Raw genomic sequence first — 21,223 nt, 5'->3', positions numbered from 1 at the left:
CGTAGAGTTTACTGCTTGTGGTGATCCCTGACCTCTTTACTCATTATCCTGGCGCAGTGACTAGAAACAAAAAAGAAAGGAAAAATAGTTCCCTGAGAACCGCCGAAACCAAAACGTTTTTCTCTTTCTAGAGAAACAACCACAGGTGAAAGAAGAAATAAAAAACACACAGGGTCAAAGGATCATCGCTTAGCAACCACGTGGTACAAGGATACTTAAATGGGGCTATTTACACCCGGCCATGCCCGGGTATATTGCTGGAGGGGTTGTGGGGCGCCGCGAAGGCGCAATGAAGGGGGTTAGGGGGGAAGAAAGAATAAAACGAAATTAGCTGTGGACACTTATGGATCCCACTAATATTTTGTTTCGATTTTTAATCCTCGGTGAGATTTATTAGTCTAATACTTTATCTAAATAGCTCTTTTTGCTATTATAATGCAATTATTTTCGCATTTTTTTCACTACTTTGTTTCCACATCCGCATCGAGTCCTTTTTTTAAAGCCATATTAGTTCTTTCGCTTCCTTTGAAATGCCTTTATTAATTTTATGCTTAAAGCATTTATGACATTAAAGCTTTATTTGCCAATAATTTTTTTCCAGTTGGCTTAAAGGCTTGTTAATAAGATAACATACCTTTATTAATTCGTGATTTCATAATGCAAGTGTTTTGAATAATAACGTTGAAATAAATTATTTAAAATACATTAAACTTTAAGTTTGATCGTTCTTTATGCATGATTACTGCGTTCATGTAAATATATTTCAAATATTATTGAAAATACATTTTTGCAGCAATTAATTAATTTTATATATTATTCACTAATTATCCTTTTATATTGTTATTTTATAGTTAATTTCAATTGAATTGCTAATACTTTTGCATGTTTTCTATTTTGGAATATTGTTAAAAAATTTGCTTCATTATATTAGAAATATATATGTTATATTATATTAGTAAGAAAATAAGAAAAATTTAATTACTTTTAAGCAAATAATGCTTTTAAATGTTAAAAATATTTGTCTGTAAAATTTGAAGAAATTAAAAAAAAAATTTTTTTTTCATACTCATACTTTTTGTTTGAGTAGTTTGTAAATTTAATAAGATAATCTGATGATTTTGTCTTAATGTGATTTAATAAAATAAGCACAAAAAATTTTTTTCTACTTATTAAAATCACTATTATTTTAACATAAGAAATACGTTTATACAAACGAATAAAACTTTACATTAATATTACTTTTATAATCAAAAGATGAAAGTTTGTCAAATGAATTTTTTTTTTTAAATTCCAAAATAATAAAAAAGTCAAAATTTCTTTAAAAAAAAAAAAAAACGTGTCTAAATTATAGTTTAGAATGTTGTATGACGAAATAATAAAATCTTAAAATAACGAATCTATCTTGAAAACTTTTTTAGAGCACAAACTATTGACTTAACTGAAATATGAGACTGCCTAAAAATATTGATTTTTTTATTTTAAATTAAATGAAATAGAATTCTCGTGCTCCTAAAATGCTTTTAGATTACGATTTTTTAAGTAAAATTAATTTTCCATAACGAATACGATTAATCTAAATGCTTGTTATTGTCTAAACATGTCATGTAAAGGAATATTATAATGTTATAATTTCTTAATAGTTTATACATACACCACTTAAAATTTCAACTGACTTTTTTTTTTTTTAATTTTTATCAAATGTTTGGAAAATGCTTTCAAGGTAATAACCACGTGACTGTTAATTGCTTACTGCTTTCATTTATTTCTATGCAATGCATTTAGTTTGGGGGGGGGGTGGTAAAACTATCTTTTTAGCACTACGTACAAATTGAATTTTTAATGTTGCATCATATGTATTATGCAAAATACACTTGTCAAAATAATCATTCGAACAAGTGCCACAGAGATATAAATATTTCAGTTGAGAGTTAATTAAATGCAATCGGATTAACATTGCATCCGAAAATTTAAAGAAACAAACCAATAAAATAGCTCGAGTATATGATGCGGTGATCGCTTCGAAAAAGGGTTACTCTGATTATATGGAGAAGGGAATATTTAATAAATATAGATTTAAGACGAAATTCGACTGTGTATGCTAAATTATGTTTAGTAGCTCACGAAAGAATAATGGGTGTATTGAACTAAATGAACGGTTCTGTATAGTACGTTATATTTCGTACAATAAATTCTTTATATAAACTCTAGCCAACTTAAGGTATATTGTAAAAGAAAAACCTCTACAATTATTTTCAATTTTCTTTTATCAAGCCGTAAGTATATAACTTTGTGGAGTATGAAGAGAAATTAAAAACAACAATAGAGACTTCCCATTACTATACTACACTATAACTGAAGTGCACCAATATATTTTTCTTCAGAACCATACTTCTGCAGACCCATACGTGAGTAAGATTCATTTCTATCCATAATATCTCTAACGTATAATTTTTATTGGAGTGCCTAATAACAGTGCAAGATCATAATGGTAAGAGAAGTAATTTTAAAACTCGCACGTAACCATTACACAGTCGAGTGCACCTAAAATAAACTCCTACAAGCTAAAGGGACAACAAGGGTCAAAAATCATACCATCAGAAGTAGCTACATAGTGAAAAGCCACAAAAGAAAAAGTGGTCGCCACACAAAAGGAAATCAGAATCAGCTGATGAACCTGTGGACTCCCACCTAATAATCCTAAAAATAGGTTGGAAAACTCGGAAAGCATAGGTTTCCACACCTGTAATGTGCATCATCAGGGCTTCCGAAGTAGCAACCACGTCACATGCACACACCCTAGGATCACAACCAATTATCATTTTACTCTTCTCCCTTCTTCTTTCGTGTTTACTTCTTTTTCAATCAAGTCATGAAAACAAAAAGAAAGTATTTCAAAGGTTATATGTTTGTTTTTTTTTCTTCTCGCAAATTTTATTAGACAGATGATAAGATGCAAAATAGAAATAATTAAAGTTTAATGAATCGTAATGAAATTTAATTTAATGAAATAATTAACTTGTTTAATTAGGATTAATGAACAACCACCATCTATTTTTCTTCTAACTCATACACTTAAATGAAAATTATTTAATCAGCAAAATCGTCTCAAACTAGAGATATAATTGAATAAATAATTACGAAAAACTGTAGAGGTAAGATAATGCTTGATTAAAAAAACTTCATTCGGTTCTAAAATGCACAGATTAGAAATAACAGTCGATATGTTTTGTCGATGAACTGTAAACAAAACTAGAAAAACCTTTTCGTAGCCGAAAGAGACAAATTAAACATGAAAAAATATTTTGAAGCGAATGAAGTATTTTAATCCAATAATAATCCAATTATTGTATAAGTCTAGAAAAGTAAGGAAGACGGTAAAAGTGTCACTTCATTTATTTTTTCAGTAGTTAAAACAGAGTGTATTAGTGCATTAATCTTTACTTATAAATTTGAAACACAATTTATTATACATAATGCCTAAAAACTTTTTTATTTTTTTTATTTCCAATGAGCTGCACAATCGGTCTTGCCGATGAGCAGACCTAGTGCGTTCTCCAAAGGTGGTATTCACTCTTTCAGGACCACCACAATGGGTGAGATACCGTTGGTCATGCTAATTTGGACGTCTAGTTTCTGCCACACTAGATGGCAACACCGAAACTCTATTTGGAAGCTAAAGTGCACTAGGAATTTAATTTTGCCGGAAATGCCAAGAGCCAATAAGGCACTCGATGGGTCTTTTACATGACGCATAATCATACGACATGGCCGCTGAGGATTTTCTGCATCCCGAAAATCCGGTGTCCGGGCCGGGGATCGAACCCGCAAACTTGGGCTCAGAAGGCCGACGACAAACCAACTGCGCCCAACAGCCCATGCCTAAAAGTAATAGTTCTTATAATACTGCATGGCTAAAAGTAATGATTCATATAATAATTTATGATTCATATAATAATTTACTTTTACACCTATGTGTATGAATTTTCCTTCTTATAAATATTAGTATATTTAGTTCTGAGAAGCTAATTCGATAACTATCGATATGATTTATGATTAGCCGTCATTTAATATTTAGTGATAAGTCATTATGTAATACGTGTCATTTTTTTGCTGCACTATAATTAACACGATGTTTTTAGTGGGGTTTAAAAATTGCTAAGAAACATTATTTCAAAACAAGAACATAAAAACTACCGATAAATAAATATAAAAATAGCTTTTATTCCAATCTAAAGGGCTTACTTTTAATGTCAAAAACTGCTTTTAAATAAGAGATGAAGGTTTTTGTTGTTACAGTATTTTAATATAGATTACTATAAGTTTACAATATTGTTAAACAAGTACAATTTTTATTGCATATTTGTTTTGGGTAAATCAATGATTTATCTGTACTTTTTAATAATAATGAAATTGAAATAAAAAACAAAATAAAAAACATGAAATTGAAAATATTTCAATTTTAAACCAATGCATTCATAAAGTTATGCTACTGAAGCTTCATTACAAAGATAGCTCTAAATAGTAAAATATAAACTTTTTTAATAATCATTTTACAAAGAGAAGTACACCAATAGCAATGTAATTGCAATTTATTGTCAGTTTCATGGATAATATTGACAAATAATGCATGCCAATTTATAACAACTACATAACGCTAGTTTAATGAAAAAGCTGATGTAGTAGTAAATTAATAGTTGACTACGTTTTAGTAAAAGAAGGAAACTTTACTGCAGTTCTAAATTGTAGATTCTCTTTTGGTTTGGAAGTATCATTCTACGACTATCTAACAACATACAACATTTATTCGATTTAGGAACTGATTACCCAAACGAAAATTGTCTCTTTAATTTCCTTTACTTAAAATTATTTGGTAGAGCTACCTGTTGCTTATATGGACACTACATAATTGAGTCCCCGAAAAAAGCTGAACAAACTTTTAACCTTTTGCAGTAAGTAATGGCCTTTTATCTATAAATTATTACCTTTATATAATTTTATAACAATTATAAATTTCCATAAATAATATTGATAAATAATCTATGCCAATTTATAAGAACCATGTAATATTATTTGTCTGAAAAACTTGCAGTATAGTTGACTAAGTTACTAAATGCAGAAATTTCACAGCTCCTATGTGATGTAGATTATCTTTTGGCTTGAAACTATCACCCTATTTCAATCTAATAATATGTAACATTTGATTTAGTGGCTGATTAACCTCACCGAAATTACCTCTTCGGTTTCCCTAACTTTGTACGATAGGGGGTTGGTTCTTTTACAGTTTTTACATAATTGGGCCCCCGAAAAATGCCAAGTAACTTTTAACCTTAAGCACTAAAAGGATTACGGTTAAAGCTTCCAACTAATTACAACCTTCCAAAGCCACCGTCTCTTGCCCGAAAACGCTATGGGATGACCGAAGATAAACAAGTTTATGAAAAATGGATTTCCAGAAATTGCTTGCCGCAACAAATATTCCATCGATTTTCGGCAATTTAAAATTGGCGATCATTACCCGTCAGGAACTGTATCTGAAGGTAAGGCGCACAATTAGCTGCCAAATGGGGATTGAGTTTTGCTATCCCCCCCGCAACACAAGTTTCCAAACAAACAAAATGGATCTTTTCGAAAGCAATTTTTTCTATCTTCCCACGGTTGGCTAACTTTATCTCACTTAATTGATAGACGATGCGCCCCAAAAACGCGCAACAGTCGATCACATATACACAGGTGATCAGAGGCATGTTTTATTTTTGTTATGCTATTATCTGCTGAAGGAAGAGTTTTTCGATTGTAGCCGAAGAGAATGTATCATTATGCGATGGTGCTACAAAGTGGTTTTCGTGACCATCGGGGCAGCTGCGTCGGGGGCATTTATAAGGGTTTTTTTGTGCTGGGGTGGGTTAATTTTTTTATGTGTTGGATCGTGAGGGGAGCAGCCCAGTGGTTTGCGGTTCTATGCATGGGGCAGCTACTGACGAGTGTACAGTCTCTCCCCACTGTTGTCCGGTGACAGACTTATCTGATAAAAACCACGATCTATTACGCCCTTACAAATGGCGTATCGCCTCTACAAATGTCTGAGCATTGGAATGTAAATGAAAGGATTGCGGATGTATTTTTTTGTGTGGAAGAGTTGCTCGTCTTTGATAGCTTAAATTAGAGGAATTACGTATACATGTTTTTTTATTATTATTCGATTTCTAAATTATATATAGGAATAAATGAATTTGGTGATTGATTGCTATTAAATGATCTTTAGTTTAAATATCATTACGCTTACAATGTCAAAAGAAATTAAACCATTGCGAAACTTTTATTTCCGAGTATGTATACATAATGAGTAAGAATTGAAAATTTTAAAAAATTTACCCTACATAAATTAATATTGAAATTGAAGTAATCGGAAATTAAAAATACATTTCAAATTGGGATAGTTATCTTACAAAATTGGGATGGTTGAGGAATTTTTCTATAAACTAATTTTTACTATCACGCTTTTTTTTTTAAATAAATGAGATTTTAACAGATACGCATTGCCTTAACTTATAAAAATATTAAATAGTTTTTTTTTTCGTCTTTTCTCTTTGAAGTCTTAACCTATCAAATACTAATTTTTTGTTATGTTAGTACTGTTATTTTTATAAAAAAATAACATTAAATAATAAAAAACAATAAGTTGTTAAAACAAGATTGCAATGGCTGAAAAATAGAATTTAGTCCTCTCTCTTGCTCAGGTGATCCAAGGTTCGAGTACGAACTGTGGTTGATGGCTGATATGTTACTGTACACATCCTTTTGCATTGCAGAAATACTGTATAAAATTATGGTAAAAAGTTCTCGGACCCTGAGTGCAGCTTTCGTAAAATCCCTTTTACCATAAAATTCATTTTTACCGTATAATTTTAAACCGTAATATTTATTTTATTTAATTGATTCAGAGATTGTACAGTAAATACAGGAAAAATTTCGGTTAATCAAATTTTTTGTTCCGTACAATTTTACAATAAAAACCGTTTAACAGTAAAAAGTACCGGCACCCTAAGTGTCGTAATTTGATCTGGAATTTTTTACAGTGTGTTCTGCACTATTTACAATTTTGACATCAAACATTCTTAAGTGATAAACAGATTATCGATTAATTTATAATTGCTGTATTATAAAATGAGGAAGATTTCCTCTATATTCTATTGCATGAAAAGCTTAATGCAATATGATGATAAGACGCATTTATAAATTTATAAGGAGAGCATTTTTTGTAGAAAAGCTACATTTTCCATGTAGGCTAACCGATGTTATTGTATGTAATGTGCTGTTATATATTGGAAATCCCGGGTGTTTAAAAATTTTGTAACTGTAAAACAATACTTGGGAAGAGTTTGATGAAAAAAATGTTCTCTTCTGAAAAAGTGTGCCTTATCATTATATTTCCCAAGGCCCTCACGTGCAGTACAAATAATGAGAGCTAATTTCAGTAAAATAGTTTTTATGAAGCTAGATTTAATATTTTAAAGTCAAGTTCAGGAAAACAAAAGAAAACCGATAGTCGAATCCAAAATTCAGTTGTTATGAATTATACCCTAGGAGGCTGCGCATTGGTTGTAAGAATTCGATGTTCATCTGCAATCGTTAGATAAGTCTTAGCACGCAATCTGTGTTTTTAATTTGCAAGCTAAATATAAAAAAAAAATGATTGAAAAAAAGTTTATGTAAGGAAAAGATTAATGATAATCTGAGGATGCGTACTATATTATAAAATTAAACTTTCCATACATGGCAACACATTATGTGAGAGAGTGTAATTTTCACTCTTGATCTGGGACAAATGTTTTCACGTAATCGTGATCTGTTATGAGGCAGCTGTTCAGGAAATAAAACGGAAAAGCGTGCAACGCCCAATATAGTACCTCTAAAAATCGTGCACTGATCATCCCAAGAATCAGACACCCTTGCTACTGATAATCAGATATATATCATAAGTGAATATAATATGATCCAGGATAAACAGACTTGTGGACAAATAGAAGGCACATAGGGTGTGCCTGATTCGGGAATCAATAAATACTTTTGTTCAAAAACTAGATAACACAATTGATAAAGGATAGATATTTTTAAACTAAGATCTCAAAGATTTTGTAGTATTTATAGAAAATTTACTTTAGTTAAGAAACTGATGCTGCGAACTTGCTACTCTAAATTTACAAACTTTTTTCAAAAACAATAACAAATCAGTGATAAATTTTACTAAAGAAGAGTGCTCTGAAGAGGTCATGAGAAATGGTTTGTAATGTTATAATGCAGTACATTACTACTATTATACTTAATTCCAAGGACATTCTTTCGTTAAATAAATGTTATATTACATTAATTCAATGATTTCAAAATGTTTTTTAAAAAATCCACGTAAGTCGGATCATGTTGTTTGTAGTTGAGTTATTATATTGATTTTTTTAGACTCAATTATAGCCACACCTTTCTATTGCCCTTAATTTTTTTAAATTCTGTTTCGTTTCTAAGTAAAAACTTATTTTGCCGATTTTTAATGTAGATTACTATACGTTTACAATATTGCTAAACAAGTACAATTTTTATTGCCTATTTGTTTTAGGTAAATGAATGAATTATCCGTACTTGTTAATAATAATGAAATTGAAATAAAAGTCAAAATAAAAACATGAAATTCAAAATATTTTAATTTCTAACTTAATGTAAGAATTGGAATTTGAAAATCAAATTGTAGAATTTGCTAACAAATGTACAAACACTGAGAAAAAAAATATCATCAAAACTACCAGAATATCGTAAATTTTACGATGTTTCCGTCTCTATGGGAACACCAAAAAGCTCGATAATTTTTATTGCAGAACTTTGGTAATGATTTTAGCAAAATTAACAATAAAATAGTATTTCATGACGTGTATTAAAATTTGGTAAATGAGGAAAAATGTGCTAATTTTATCATGATACCTTAGAGCGTAGCATAAAAACCATTTATTCAATTAAATTTACTTTTCAGTTTTGTATTTTTTTTTTTTACTAAATGTGTGGTAATAAGTTCTATAATTTTGAAAACCAGTATTTCTGGTAAATCGTTTTCATATGAACAGAAAAATTACCAAGTGAATGGTTTAAATACCGAATATTTTGATCTTATCAACCAGAAATATATTTCTTTCTCTCTCTCTTTTTTTTTTTAACCAGAAATGTCATCTCATCACCATAAAGTGCAAAAATTTTGACCGAAAATTTTTGCTGGTGCAATAATTTGTGCAAAGAGGAGTAAGGAACTGATTGAAAAACGAATGCGATTAATTTATTTAAAATTCTATTTGTGGAAGAATACATCAGAATTTAAATAATTTGAATTAGATTAATAAAGAGTAGATTTTTCAGTGTTTAAAAAGAAAAGCACTCACCATGCTGGAAGTAATTGGCTTTTCGAACGTAAACACAGATGAGTGCCATGAGTTGTAGTTGAGATAACCGCTGTCTGGTGGAGGAAGGCAGCGGTAGCAAATCTCGCAGATTGGCGATCTCGGCATTGATGAGGTCTCGGCGCAACTTCGACGCTCCTTTCGTCGATTTGTTCGCATCGAAACTGCCAAAAAAGGAAAAAGATACAGTTTAAGATTTTTCCCTCTTAGTTAAAATAACATTTTTTCAGTTTACATAGGTTCATATATTTAAGAAGAGCCCAAAAAAATGGCCAGCGAAATATTATTATGCTAAATGAATTCGTCATTTTTTGGAAAGTACTTTCTAAATTAATTTTATCTTAATTTACTTTTTTTTTAACCAGTGCTGTTATCCAGCAATAATATCAAATTGTGATAAACACACTTACAATAAATAAGTCAATTCGAATTAGAACGAAACTTTTAATGCGCATGATTTTAATTTTCCGTATGACTTTTTTTTCTGTTTTTAATTTATTTGTTGTAAATTTTTTTTTCTTTTAAGTTAAAAAAAGGGGATTTTAGATTTTAGTGTCATACGTAAGCACTGCTTACACCCCTTCGCGATGTCAGCGAAAGTTAGTAAAACACAAACTTCACTCCTTTTTTGTGCTTATATAATATTTGAACGGCATTTTAGTTTGATAAACACATTTTTATTATATTTTAAAGGCATTTTTAATTCATCTGAAAAAATTCCAAATGTCTGAATTGAAATTGAATGAATGAATTGAAATGTTTGTAAAAGGCTGGCGGCAAGACTTTCTTTACTTTACTTTTATAAAATATTCCAATTGTGCATAAGTTATTTTCAAATCAAAAATCACATAATTTGAAGAAAAAAAATGAAAACTGCACTTATTTTATCAGGTTTTCAATGCTTAACAAAAGCAAGCGATTCAAAAGTTATTTATAAATAGCTAAAACGCGAATGAATCGAAAAAGTAATGATTTGTTTGCGTAAATATATATATATGCATACATTATATCTTTTCTCACAAGGAATAAAACGAACTTTGAAACATGTAAAAGAGAGAAGAAGATAAAAATGATGCTTTGTTAGAACTTCTTCAAACCGTGAAAAGACGCTCTGGATTGTTAATTTTAATTACTATTATCCTTCATCTTCTTTGAAACTATTTTTATCTTTATTCCAACACAGCCTTTTGAAAAGCGTACCTGAAATACCAGTTTAGAATTTCTTCCTTAGTCAACAAATTAAAATCGCCGACTATCAGTAACACCCCGGCTTGTTCCACCCTTCATTGAAAATCGACGAAAAAAAGCTTTTCTTCTGGATTTTTTATTTATTTATTTTTTAATTCTTTTTCTGTGGACAAAAACTTGACCATTGCTTCTGATATATAGCAACACCCACGCTATCATACACGCCCTTAAAGCAATCACATCAATATTATTTTCCTTACATAATGCGCAATAATTATTTAAATATGCGACTGAAAATTGGAATATACCAGATAATTCAAAATTAATAATTAATACAACTTTTGCATATAAATTTTGTAACACAAGAATTAGAGACAATTGCAAACTCAATGATAAAGGTTTGGTGAAATAAATATTAATGTAGTAAGAATAATGATAATGATAATGTTTATCTTTATCTTTTCTCAAAACATTGTTGTTTTTATCATTTATTTTTTAGAAAAAATAATTAAGTTCAATGGTTTACTTATTAAATCCTACTCTTGAGCGAGCTAACATTTAAAGAATAAATTTTAGCCTTATTTTTTTTAATCGAGTATTTGAATTTTTTTCTTTTTAAATTAAAAAGAGAATTTTTTTTTTTATTATTTTTAACTTCAATTCTCAGCTTCATTTTTCGCATACACATTTCATGAAGAATGATTTACTAATTGATATTCTTTCAATTTTCTGATTCTTGCAGTTTTATAATATGAAGAGCACAAATTTTTACCCTAAACCTTTAGTTAACTGTCAAAATGACGTTTAAACTTAAAAATGGAGAGTCAATAATAATTATTTTTTGCTGTAATATTCTTTGCGTTTTTTTTTTTTCTTTTTTTCCTCCTTACATTTTTTTCTTTGTCCGTTACTTTTTCCTTTTCCTAACTTGAAAAAAAAAAAAATACATATATACACTTTTTAAATAATGCTTTACATATTGAATGCTACTTCCAATGTGCAACTTTATAATTATAAAATTAAGACTTAAGTCCTTTTTCAAATGATTTAATCACAAAGTTGAAAGAAAAAAACAATAGTAATTCTTCATAACCAAAATGCTCCTATTAAGACATGAATAAATTATGTAGCGAAATAATTTGTAATAATAATCATGTTTAGTTGATAAAAGGGGTGAAATATTTAAAGTAATAAAAATATTACTACTTAGTATGTCATTTTTTTTCCTTCAAAGAAACATGGCAATTTGACACATGAATAGGGGTTAGTATCGTACTTTTATTTTTACATTCGTTTTTATTTTTTCTACATAAAAATTCGACAAAAAAATTCTTTCCATAACTTTTAACTAAAGCAATTCCATTAATTAAAATACTGTTATCTTTCCGAAATGGCATCTAAATTATCCTTATAATTGAAACACATTGTTATTGGATCACTTACTACAGACAAGACGCCAAGACTGATTATTATAATAAATGTATCAAACATTTACAGGTATCTTTAAAAGACATATATATGCTTATGTTGTCACAGTAAGTTATGAATGCATTTTCTCTTAAATTTTCACTTAAACTCCAAATCCAATTGAAATCGAACTATTAAAATGCTATTATATGACTATGAATAATGTTTAAATGTTTTTTTTCTGACTAAAATATGTTATTATCAAGTAACTTTCCATAGACTAAAGTGATTTTTAAAATAAATTTATTAAACATTTTTCATTAGTCTTTATAGAGCCTATATATGCTCATGTTGTCATAAAAGATAATGAATGCATTCCATCTCAAATTTTCAAATATTAAAATCCAATTAAAATCGAATTGATTCCCGTTAAAATACGGTTAGATTCTTACAAATGATGTTTAATTGTTCTTCATGGCTAAAACATGTTTTAGTTGAGTCCCCAGTCAAGAGTTATAATGTATCAAAAGTTTTCCTGTCCTCTGCACAACGCATAGTCATGTCGCACAAGAAAAAATAAATCAATTTCATCTCAAATTTTCACTTAGTGTTCTAATTCCAATTGTAAAAAGAACAGAACTTTCCTCTTCTTGGAACCCTACCGTTGTGAGTTAACGGCTAGATCGTTTTCATTTGCATAACTGATGCTCTCTTATCTCTCTTCCATGAGTTCTCAGCTTGCAGCTGAACAACTATCTATTTGAAAATACTACCAGGTATCTCTTCATTAAGTATGCAATAGATTGTGAAGAGCTTCCCTCCACCCGGGGCCAGCTGGGTTTCGTGTTTGCAGTACATAAATTGTACCCGGTTAATAGAAATAAAAAGCGTAATGATGAAATATAAAAATGGTAATTTAAAGGGAGGAAGGAAGATGTGCTAAGTAAATACCCTGCAATAAAAATTGTCTCCAAATCAAATTATGTGTCTCATTAAAATTGTATCATTCGTTACTGGTGAAAAATTGCTCGCAGTATACATTTCTAATATTCATTCACAGAAATGTCTTGAATTCGGGTATAATTCAAATATGTAGCTTTCCTCAAATATTTCAAATAAGTATATGCCTTATTTTTTTACCTTCACTTATTGATTAAATACGAAATGGTGATTTAATGAGATAAATGAGGGAAAAGTAATACGAAAATGGTTATTTATTGGAAGAAATGAGGGAAAAAAATGCTAAGCAGATACTAAGTGTTAAAAATCTTTCCGAAAACAGATTATATATAATTGTACCATTCATTCCTGATGAAAATTTGTATGCAAGCATACTGTTCTAGTATTTATAAAAAGGAATCACAAAAATATCTTGAATTTTTTAGAATAATTCAAACATATAACCCTCTACAACTATTTCAAATAAGTGTAAATCTTACTTTTTGCTTTCCCGTATTGATGAAATATTAAAATGGTTATTTATTGAAAGAAATGAGGAAAAAATGCTAAGCAGCGTGTTAAAAATCTTCTCGGAACCTCATTATGATTGTATCATTCATTAGAGGGGAAATAATTAGTCTTGAAATTGGATTACGTGTGACGTACTGACAAAATGCAACATGCGACGACACACACACACACACCAACAAAAAAAAAATCACTAAAATGTCTCGTAACAGTCTAATTCAAGTATCTCAACAAATAACTCTTTAAAATTACTTCATAGAAAATTATATCTTTTACCTCTGTGTTATGATGAAAGTCAAAAAATAATATTTTCTAAAGAGATACGAAGATGTGTACGAAACAATAAAAATTTTCTTGAAATCAGACAGAGTATCCCGTTATAATTGTAGAACTCATTTCAAATGAAACGTTATGAATAAATTTTTAAAAAAAGAAGGGGAAAAAACAGAAATGTGTTTAATTCCAGCATAATTCAAATGTGAAACTCACTACAAGTGTTTCAATACTGCTTTTGCTACGAAAAAAGTTTGAATTTAATTGGCACATAAAAATATACCTCATGTTAAGCAATTCTTCAATAAAAATTCTCTTTTCAAATAAATACATCCAAAAACAAATTCTCATTTAAGAAAAATAACCCTATACAAATGAACTCCCAGGAAGAAGATCACGTAGAGCAGAAATTATAGCTATAAATATTATTCTACTAAATCGATTTTGAATGACTTGTTTAAGTCATTTGCATACATGATTACAATAGAATATAAGAGTATATGAAAGCGCTAGAGGCACCTGATTAAGAAATATAATTATACAAATTATAGGATGGCCTTACAACTGATGTTGATGTTAAGACTGAATATTTTAATATAACATATTTTTATGTGGAAAAAAACTGCATAAAGCTGCATAGTAATTTTTAGATTACTTAGGCAAAAAAATTTTCGCTACTACTTTTAAGGCTATCATACCATAATACTGAAATAGAGCCGTAATACTAAAATACGTACCGTAAAACTAAAATAGAACATTTTTTTTATAATATGTTTTGATTTATCCACTAAATATTTTGAAAGCTACAAAAATATTCAGAAAATACCCCATTTAAAAAATTGTTTGCTCAATTCAAAAAAACTATCAAAGTAATATTTTTTTTTCCTGACATGTAAAGCTTATTGAAATACTAACAAAGTGTAAATATTACGTAGTTTTCTTTTGCTTTAATATTAGACAAAATAACGTTTCAAATTAGTGTGAATAATTCGAAAATCATAAGACTTCTATTTGACATGAAACAATCCATGTTAGCAAAAAGTTTTGAAACGTATTTTCTCGTTCATTCGATTGATAAGTATAGTAACATCATTTATTCCGCTCCAGAAGAGCTGAAAATTTTTCCAAGCGTGTTGATTGATTAAAAAGCTAATTAATTAAAAACGAAAACGGTGATTTATTGAAAGAAATACTAAAAAAAAAAATGCAGCTACTCCACATTAAAAACCCTTCTGAAATCAGAATATGTATTTCATTATAATTGTTCCAATAATAATAATTGCAATAGAATAAACGAAACTTTAAAAAAATAATTCTTGAAATAACTCTTTTTTCCAGACAAAATCATTTAAATAAACTAATAGTTTTAGCGCAAAAAAATTGCTTTTCTTTCTTTATAAAAAAAGATTTCTCAAATTTGAACAGTACTGTGTCAAAATAGCTCCGAAACAAATTATTGTCGATCCCATGTATTGAAAATTGAAACAGCATATTCTCATTTTTTAACAACGTGGCAAGAGAAATGTGTAAGAAGGATACTCGTTGGCTGCTATCAGGATTTGAACCAAGGAACTTCGGGATTGTAGTAGGATGCTCTCATCACCACTCCTGTCCAGGAACAGTTAGGAAGCTTTTTATAGTAGACGCCACTACGACGCATCATGAAATACTAATTTCTAATTTCAATGGTACAAAGGGTTGCGATTTGAAAAGTATGGTCCCAATAGCTTTGTCAGAATATCTGTAATTTTAATTAAACTTTTTACTTATTTCGCTATATATTAAAAACTTTTAAACGAATAGAATGTATGGCAAGATGTGTCAGGCACTATATAAAACTTTTTAACTCGCCCTGGAGTCGAGTGTACAACTGTGTCGGTTAGAGCATCCTAATACAAACCAGGAGGTATTTGGTTCGAATGCAATTGGCAGCCAACGAGCATTTCTCTATCCACAAACATTTTGCTCAAAAATGAGTACATGCTATTTAAATTTTGAATACATGGGGTTTTCAAATTTGATTATTATTGGTTTCGGAGCAATTTTTACACTTATTTGCTCAATTTTTAGGAAACCCTTTTTTACAATGAAGTATTTAAGTTTTCTTGTAAAAATATTTATTCAAAAATAAACACGATATACTTAAAATAGTTTTTTTTTTATCACCCGTGATCATAAATTCCAAGCTTTCATTGTAATTTACTTTCAAATTCTTATTTAAAAAGAGATAATTAAAGGTTTTAAAGGCAAGAAAATTTATTATAACACATATATTACAACATATATATACAGTGCACTCCCGATTATCCGGGTTAATCACCGGGACAGGTCACACGGACAATCGAAAAACACGGATAATGCGAAAACTTCTTTTTATTAAAGAAAAAATCCATATCAGTACAAAAAATATAAAAATTACTTTCATTTGCATCCCGTATAACATCAAACTAAGAATTTTCCTTTTAAAAAAATTTGTAATACGCCGCATATTGACACATATTTTACGAACCGTAGTTAAGTTACCGTAATCAAATACTCCTATATAATCTAATAAAGTTTCAACAGATTGTAGAGCAGCAGAAATTGTATTTCCCTCATTTATTACATCTTCTGTATCTGTTACTATCATCACTATTTGATTTAACAACATAACGATGGCTTCATCTGTCAAATACTGGAAGACAGGCTCACATGCATCACTTTGAAACCTATCTTTTAATTTTTCTTCATCAGGAATTTCGAAATTTTAGATTTCTTTTGCTTGTTCGAGAATACTGGTATTATATTCTTCTTGAATATCTGAAGAAGGTTATTCATCAAGCGGTATGATCTTTTTCCATGATCGTGATAACATAGACGATTTTACCTTTGATTGTGCTGCTGATATTCCATATACTGCAATCCAATAACGAATATTGCTTTCCAAAGATTTGGTAGTGTTATAACTTCATGAATCAAATTTTTTAAATTTTGAAACTTTTTCTTTTTAAATTTTTTGTACGACTCCGGAATGAGCACGGATAATCCGCAAACCGAATAATCCCCGCACGGATAATCGAGAGTGTACTGTATTCTAGTTCTGTATGATCTTTTAATTTCTAATTCTATATAAAGCTTTTTTTTTTCTTTGTTAACTTTAAAAAAATTTTGTTTTATTTCGAGTATATTTTTTTCCTCTTAGACTACAATAAATATATCATAAAAAGCATACATCTTACTTTCAAAATATAAGGATATAAATTACTTTTTTTTTATACCTGAATACGAAGAAAGAAAACTCATAATGTAAGAAACCTCTAAGAATTAATATGCTTCATAAAATATGAAAAAATTAATTACTCACTAGCATACATTATACTTTCCAAATATACGTTGTTTTACTTTCATTTCTAATGCACGCAACCGCAAAATTTTGTAAAGATTGAACTAAACATCCGAAACAGCAATTTTCAATTGCACAATCATCATCGAATGTAAGAGAGTAAATACAAAAACAAATTAAATTTTCTTCTGAATCCAATAGTGGAACAGGTGTGGTATATGATTGCCATTGTGCAGAATTAGGATCCTAAATTAAAAGGCATAATTTTGTGTGCTGAATCAATAAAAGCCAAAGAAGATACGGGATTAGCGACATAAAGTGAATACAATTTTCTAATCTGCTGAATAAAGTCGTGGTCAAAACTTCGTGCTCTCTCGTATTTACTCAAACATAACATATTTTCGGAAAACATGTTCGTGCAGTAGCATATTCTACCATCTACGCTAGCTTTTAAGAGAAAATTACGAGGAGGTAAATGCTTTACAACTTGCTGCTCATTAAATGTGATAACAAAAACTGTTATGAGGTAACTGGAATTTGAAACTCAAATTAAGAACGATACAGTTATTCAGTATCAGTTAAGAGTTGTAGTTATGTAGCACGACTGTTTAAAACTCTATATCGGAGGGAAAAAATTAGCTAGCTTATTATTCAAGATTTCAGAATACACTAAAAAATGTTCGTGTATCTTAACACCGAAAAAAGAGGCAACTATTTTGCACCAAAGTGGTGCTCAACTAAGTGTTTCATTTCATCAAGAACGTTCTTTTATCCTACTTGGTATAACGTGGCAGCAACACCATTTTTTTTAATGTATTTACTAGCACTAAAATTCATAATTACAGTAAGATATACATTGATAACGTTAGCTTTTACGATACAATATAAAATACACTGTAAAAAATTTTGGTGCGTAGTTGCCATCATTTTTAATTTTGAGGATAACTAAGTACATTTTTAGCATAGAACTGAAGTTATTGGGTAAAAAATTACATGAAATTGACAAAATAACAATTGTCTTAAAGAATTTTTGCGAATGTTACTAAAAATGTGCTTGTTCTTAAACGAAATGCTTTTGCAATGAAGCCATAAATTGAATCTAATGCTCATGAAAATATGCGTTGTCAGTAATCAAACAAACAAACATAAAACGAATCAATTAATAAATAAAACTATAGCAGTGAAAAAATGAATAAAAAATGGGAGTGCATGCCTTGTAAAAAATGTTTGTTTACATCAACACCAAAAATGTTGGCAACTGTAACCCTTTTCTTTACAGTGAGAGTTTTTTTATAATCATTAATTTAGAAAATCCATCTATACACTAATTCTTAAAATAAAATTAATTTGTAAATCAAATATGCGCATAGCACGGAGAGAGTATTAAGATGAAGTCGAAATAGGCTTAACAGAACAGAAAGGGATTGAAATTATACAAGACAAAATCTCAGTATAGTTCACAGAAGTTTAAAAATTAAAATATCATTCTCCTTATTACCCAACTAAAAACATACATGCATATTTTAACATTATCTTGTGTTTTGATTTGATTTTATAACCGTCATTGAACAGCTGACCCAATTTTTTAAGTTTACGACTGCTAATGTTCGATTCCGTAACTTTGTAATTTTGAACCCAATCCAGGATTAAGTATTGGGAGAAATTTGCCCAGACTTTTTGCGTTGCATGGAGAACAAAACCACGAAAATTTCCCATGGTTAGACTGACGGCAAGGGGACTCTAACACATGATCCGTCTACCACAGGATATTTTACGTCAGCACTGTGGTCGGTGCTAGCCCGAAGCAGAATTCATATCGATCCGTCATCACTATTATTCGAACCCGGTTCTCCTCATTGGAAGGCTCACGCTAACTTGTATTCAACTATAAAAAATCTATATACGATATTTAAAGCTCGCCAACATTAGTATTTTCGGAAGTGAAAATAATTCTCGTTCAATGTGAATGAGCGAGTGTCAGATGTAAGCTTTCCCCATTATGAAAATTTCGAATTAAATTAGACCTTTTAAATTGTATACGAAAGCTCAATTTTGAGTTAAATTGAAATAAAGTGTCTTTTCTCCAATTTTTTTTTTTTGGATTGATCAACAACAGTAGAGAGTTATAATGCCATGCTTTTTACAGTGCATGTTCAAGCCACGACATAATTTGCAGTCTATGTTATCTTTAAAAAAATTTTGATGAGGTAAATGCTTTACAATTATAAAAGTTGGGAAAACTAAATTGATTGTACTTATTACAGAAAGTATCAGTGCCAAATTTGCCCACGCATTAACATTGAAAGAAGAGTCAACCAGCAAAAATTAAATCGTGTCTTTTCATTAAATAGTACATTAGTTTAAATAGAACAAGTCTAGCCATCTAGTTTAATGCAATCAGAGAGAATATAACTCAGTCGAGAAAAATAAGCCAATTCAATCTTATCATACAGGATATTCTGTAATGACTATGCTATATTTTCAGAATTCTTGTCAAAAATGAAGTGAAAATGCATATGCTTTAAAGGTCTCAAATAAATATTTAAAAGAGGAAAAAATAAACAGTACCGAAATCTAATGTTATCACTACCGAGGAAGCTGGGGCTAAAAACATTAAAACGTGTTTTGTCTCTAGAGGAAATAGAGAGAAAGTTGCATCAGAAACATTGCCAAGTTTCATGCAATCAAACATTGTTTTTGAGGTTTTTCGTCTCCTACCTTAATCAATTATGATTCGTCAGATTTTATAAGTTGTTACATGTTTAATTGTTACATGCTTGCCCCTGGCTTGAATATTAATTTTTGACCTCAAGTGTTTTTTACTATTATAACATTGTTTTCGACAAGGGTTCTAAAAACACGCATTAATAGCGGTAATTATGAAACACCCTGTATAATGCGTATTTAAATCAAATTTTATGACGCTCGTAAAATTAAACCTAATTTCTAGAAATCTATTTTGAAGAGAAACCAATATAGTTTTAGTAAAAGATATTTTATTTACCTCAAATAAAAGAGAGTCAATAAAAGTGAGTAAGAAGTAATGAGAAAACAAAGACAGAATATTTTGAATCAACCGAACGTATAAAATAACCTTCCCTTCATTCGTAAGAAACCAATCAAAATCACGGGATTCTCAAAGATGGCAGGTGATTTGTCGTCATCGAGTAAGATACTTATAGGTTATTGGTGACTTATTGGATATCCAGGTGGTACCTTTCGATATAGAAAGGGGATGAAAAAGGGGGAAAGTAATAAAGAAAGTAAAAAGAAGCTTTCATTTCTTAACCAAAAATAGATGTTTGGACAGCTGATCTACTTGAGCGGATGTTTCGAACTTTTAATGAGGACAGAAAAGCAGATGTTTCCTCTGGCCCCCTTCAGAGATCATTGTTTTAATCTCCGTTTTCTTAGGTCAGAAATTACAGTAATTGTTATGAAGAAAATAAAACATTAAAAAAGGAAAATCTAAGAGAGAAAAAAAACTTTATGTAGTTCTTATTAAATTTTCTGCTGCGTGCAGATTAGGGAGTCAAGTATGAGGAAAACTACTCTCACGATGGTGATAAAATAGAAATGGTTATCAAATATAAATATTGCTCACCCATCTACCACTGACCTTTATGATAATATGATTCTAAAGGGCCAGGTGTAAATAGGATTCATTAACGTCTATTCAATAGTATAGCATATAATGTTATCCAGACGAAGATTTATAAATTTAAATTGCAAATTTGTTTGTACTAATGTTATTTTTTTTATTACTATTAAATGGGCTTTAATGAAATAAAATAAAAGTAGTTTGCACATCACAAAATTAGTAGAATATATTAAAAAGTGGATTATATTATTAAAAAATCCACTTTTTATTCTAAAATAAATTAAGATATAATTTGTTTTCCTTAAATGTTGTAGAGTGTAGATTTTTTTTATTGTTAGACGAAATTTATAAATCATATAAATACAAAAGAATCACAATTATCATATATTATAAGAATCGCAACTGTCACAATTAAACATAATTACAGACATACTATCAATTGGCTCCCAAATATCTTTATAATAAGAAAACAGATTAGTTATTTCAATAAAAACCTAGATGCTACTTAGAAAATAATTTGGTTAAATAGAA

General features: G+C 29.5%; 1 protein-coding gene across 3 annotated transcripts in view; it reads right to left on the bottom strand.

Moving 5' to 3' along the window:
* Positions 1 to 21,223, bottom strand: part of dysf (neuronal PAS domain protein dysfusion) — a 138,894-nt gene that overhangs the window by 58,905 nt on the left and 58,766 nt on the right. For 2 of the 3 annotated variants that reach the window (XM_071181282.2, XM_043038796.3), the window contains one exon: positions 9,417 to 9,598. In XM_071181282.2, the coding sequence (XP_071037383.1) occupies positions 9,417 to 9,598 (182 nt within the window). Of the gene's footprint in view, positions 1 to 9,416; positions 9,599 to 17,112; positions 17,239 to 21,223 lie in introns of those variants that run through there. The other variant, XM_043038795.3, reaches the window with a different exon arrangement.

The sequence above is a fragment of the Parasteatoda tepidariorum genome, chromosome 3, assembly GCF_982258835.1.
Source record: "Parasteatoda tepidariorum strain Cologne lab strain chromosome 3, Ptep-v5.0, whole genome shotgun sequence".
In the NCBI taxonomy this organism is placed as follows: Eukaryota; Metazoa; Arthropoda; class Arachnida; order Araneae; family Theridiidae; genus Parasteatoda; species Parasteatoda tepidariorum.
Note: the sequence above shows the minus strand (reverse complement) of the source record. Positions and strands in the feature narration are given on the sequence as shown.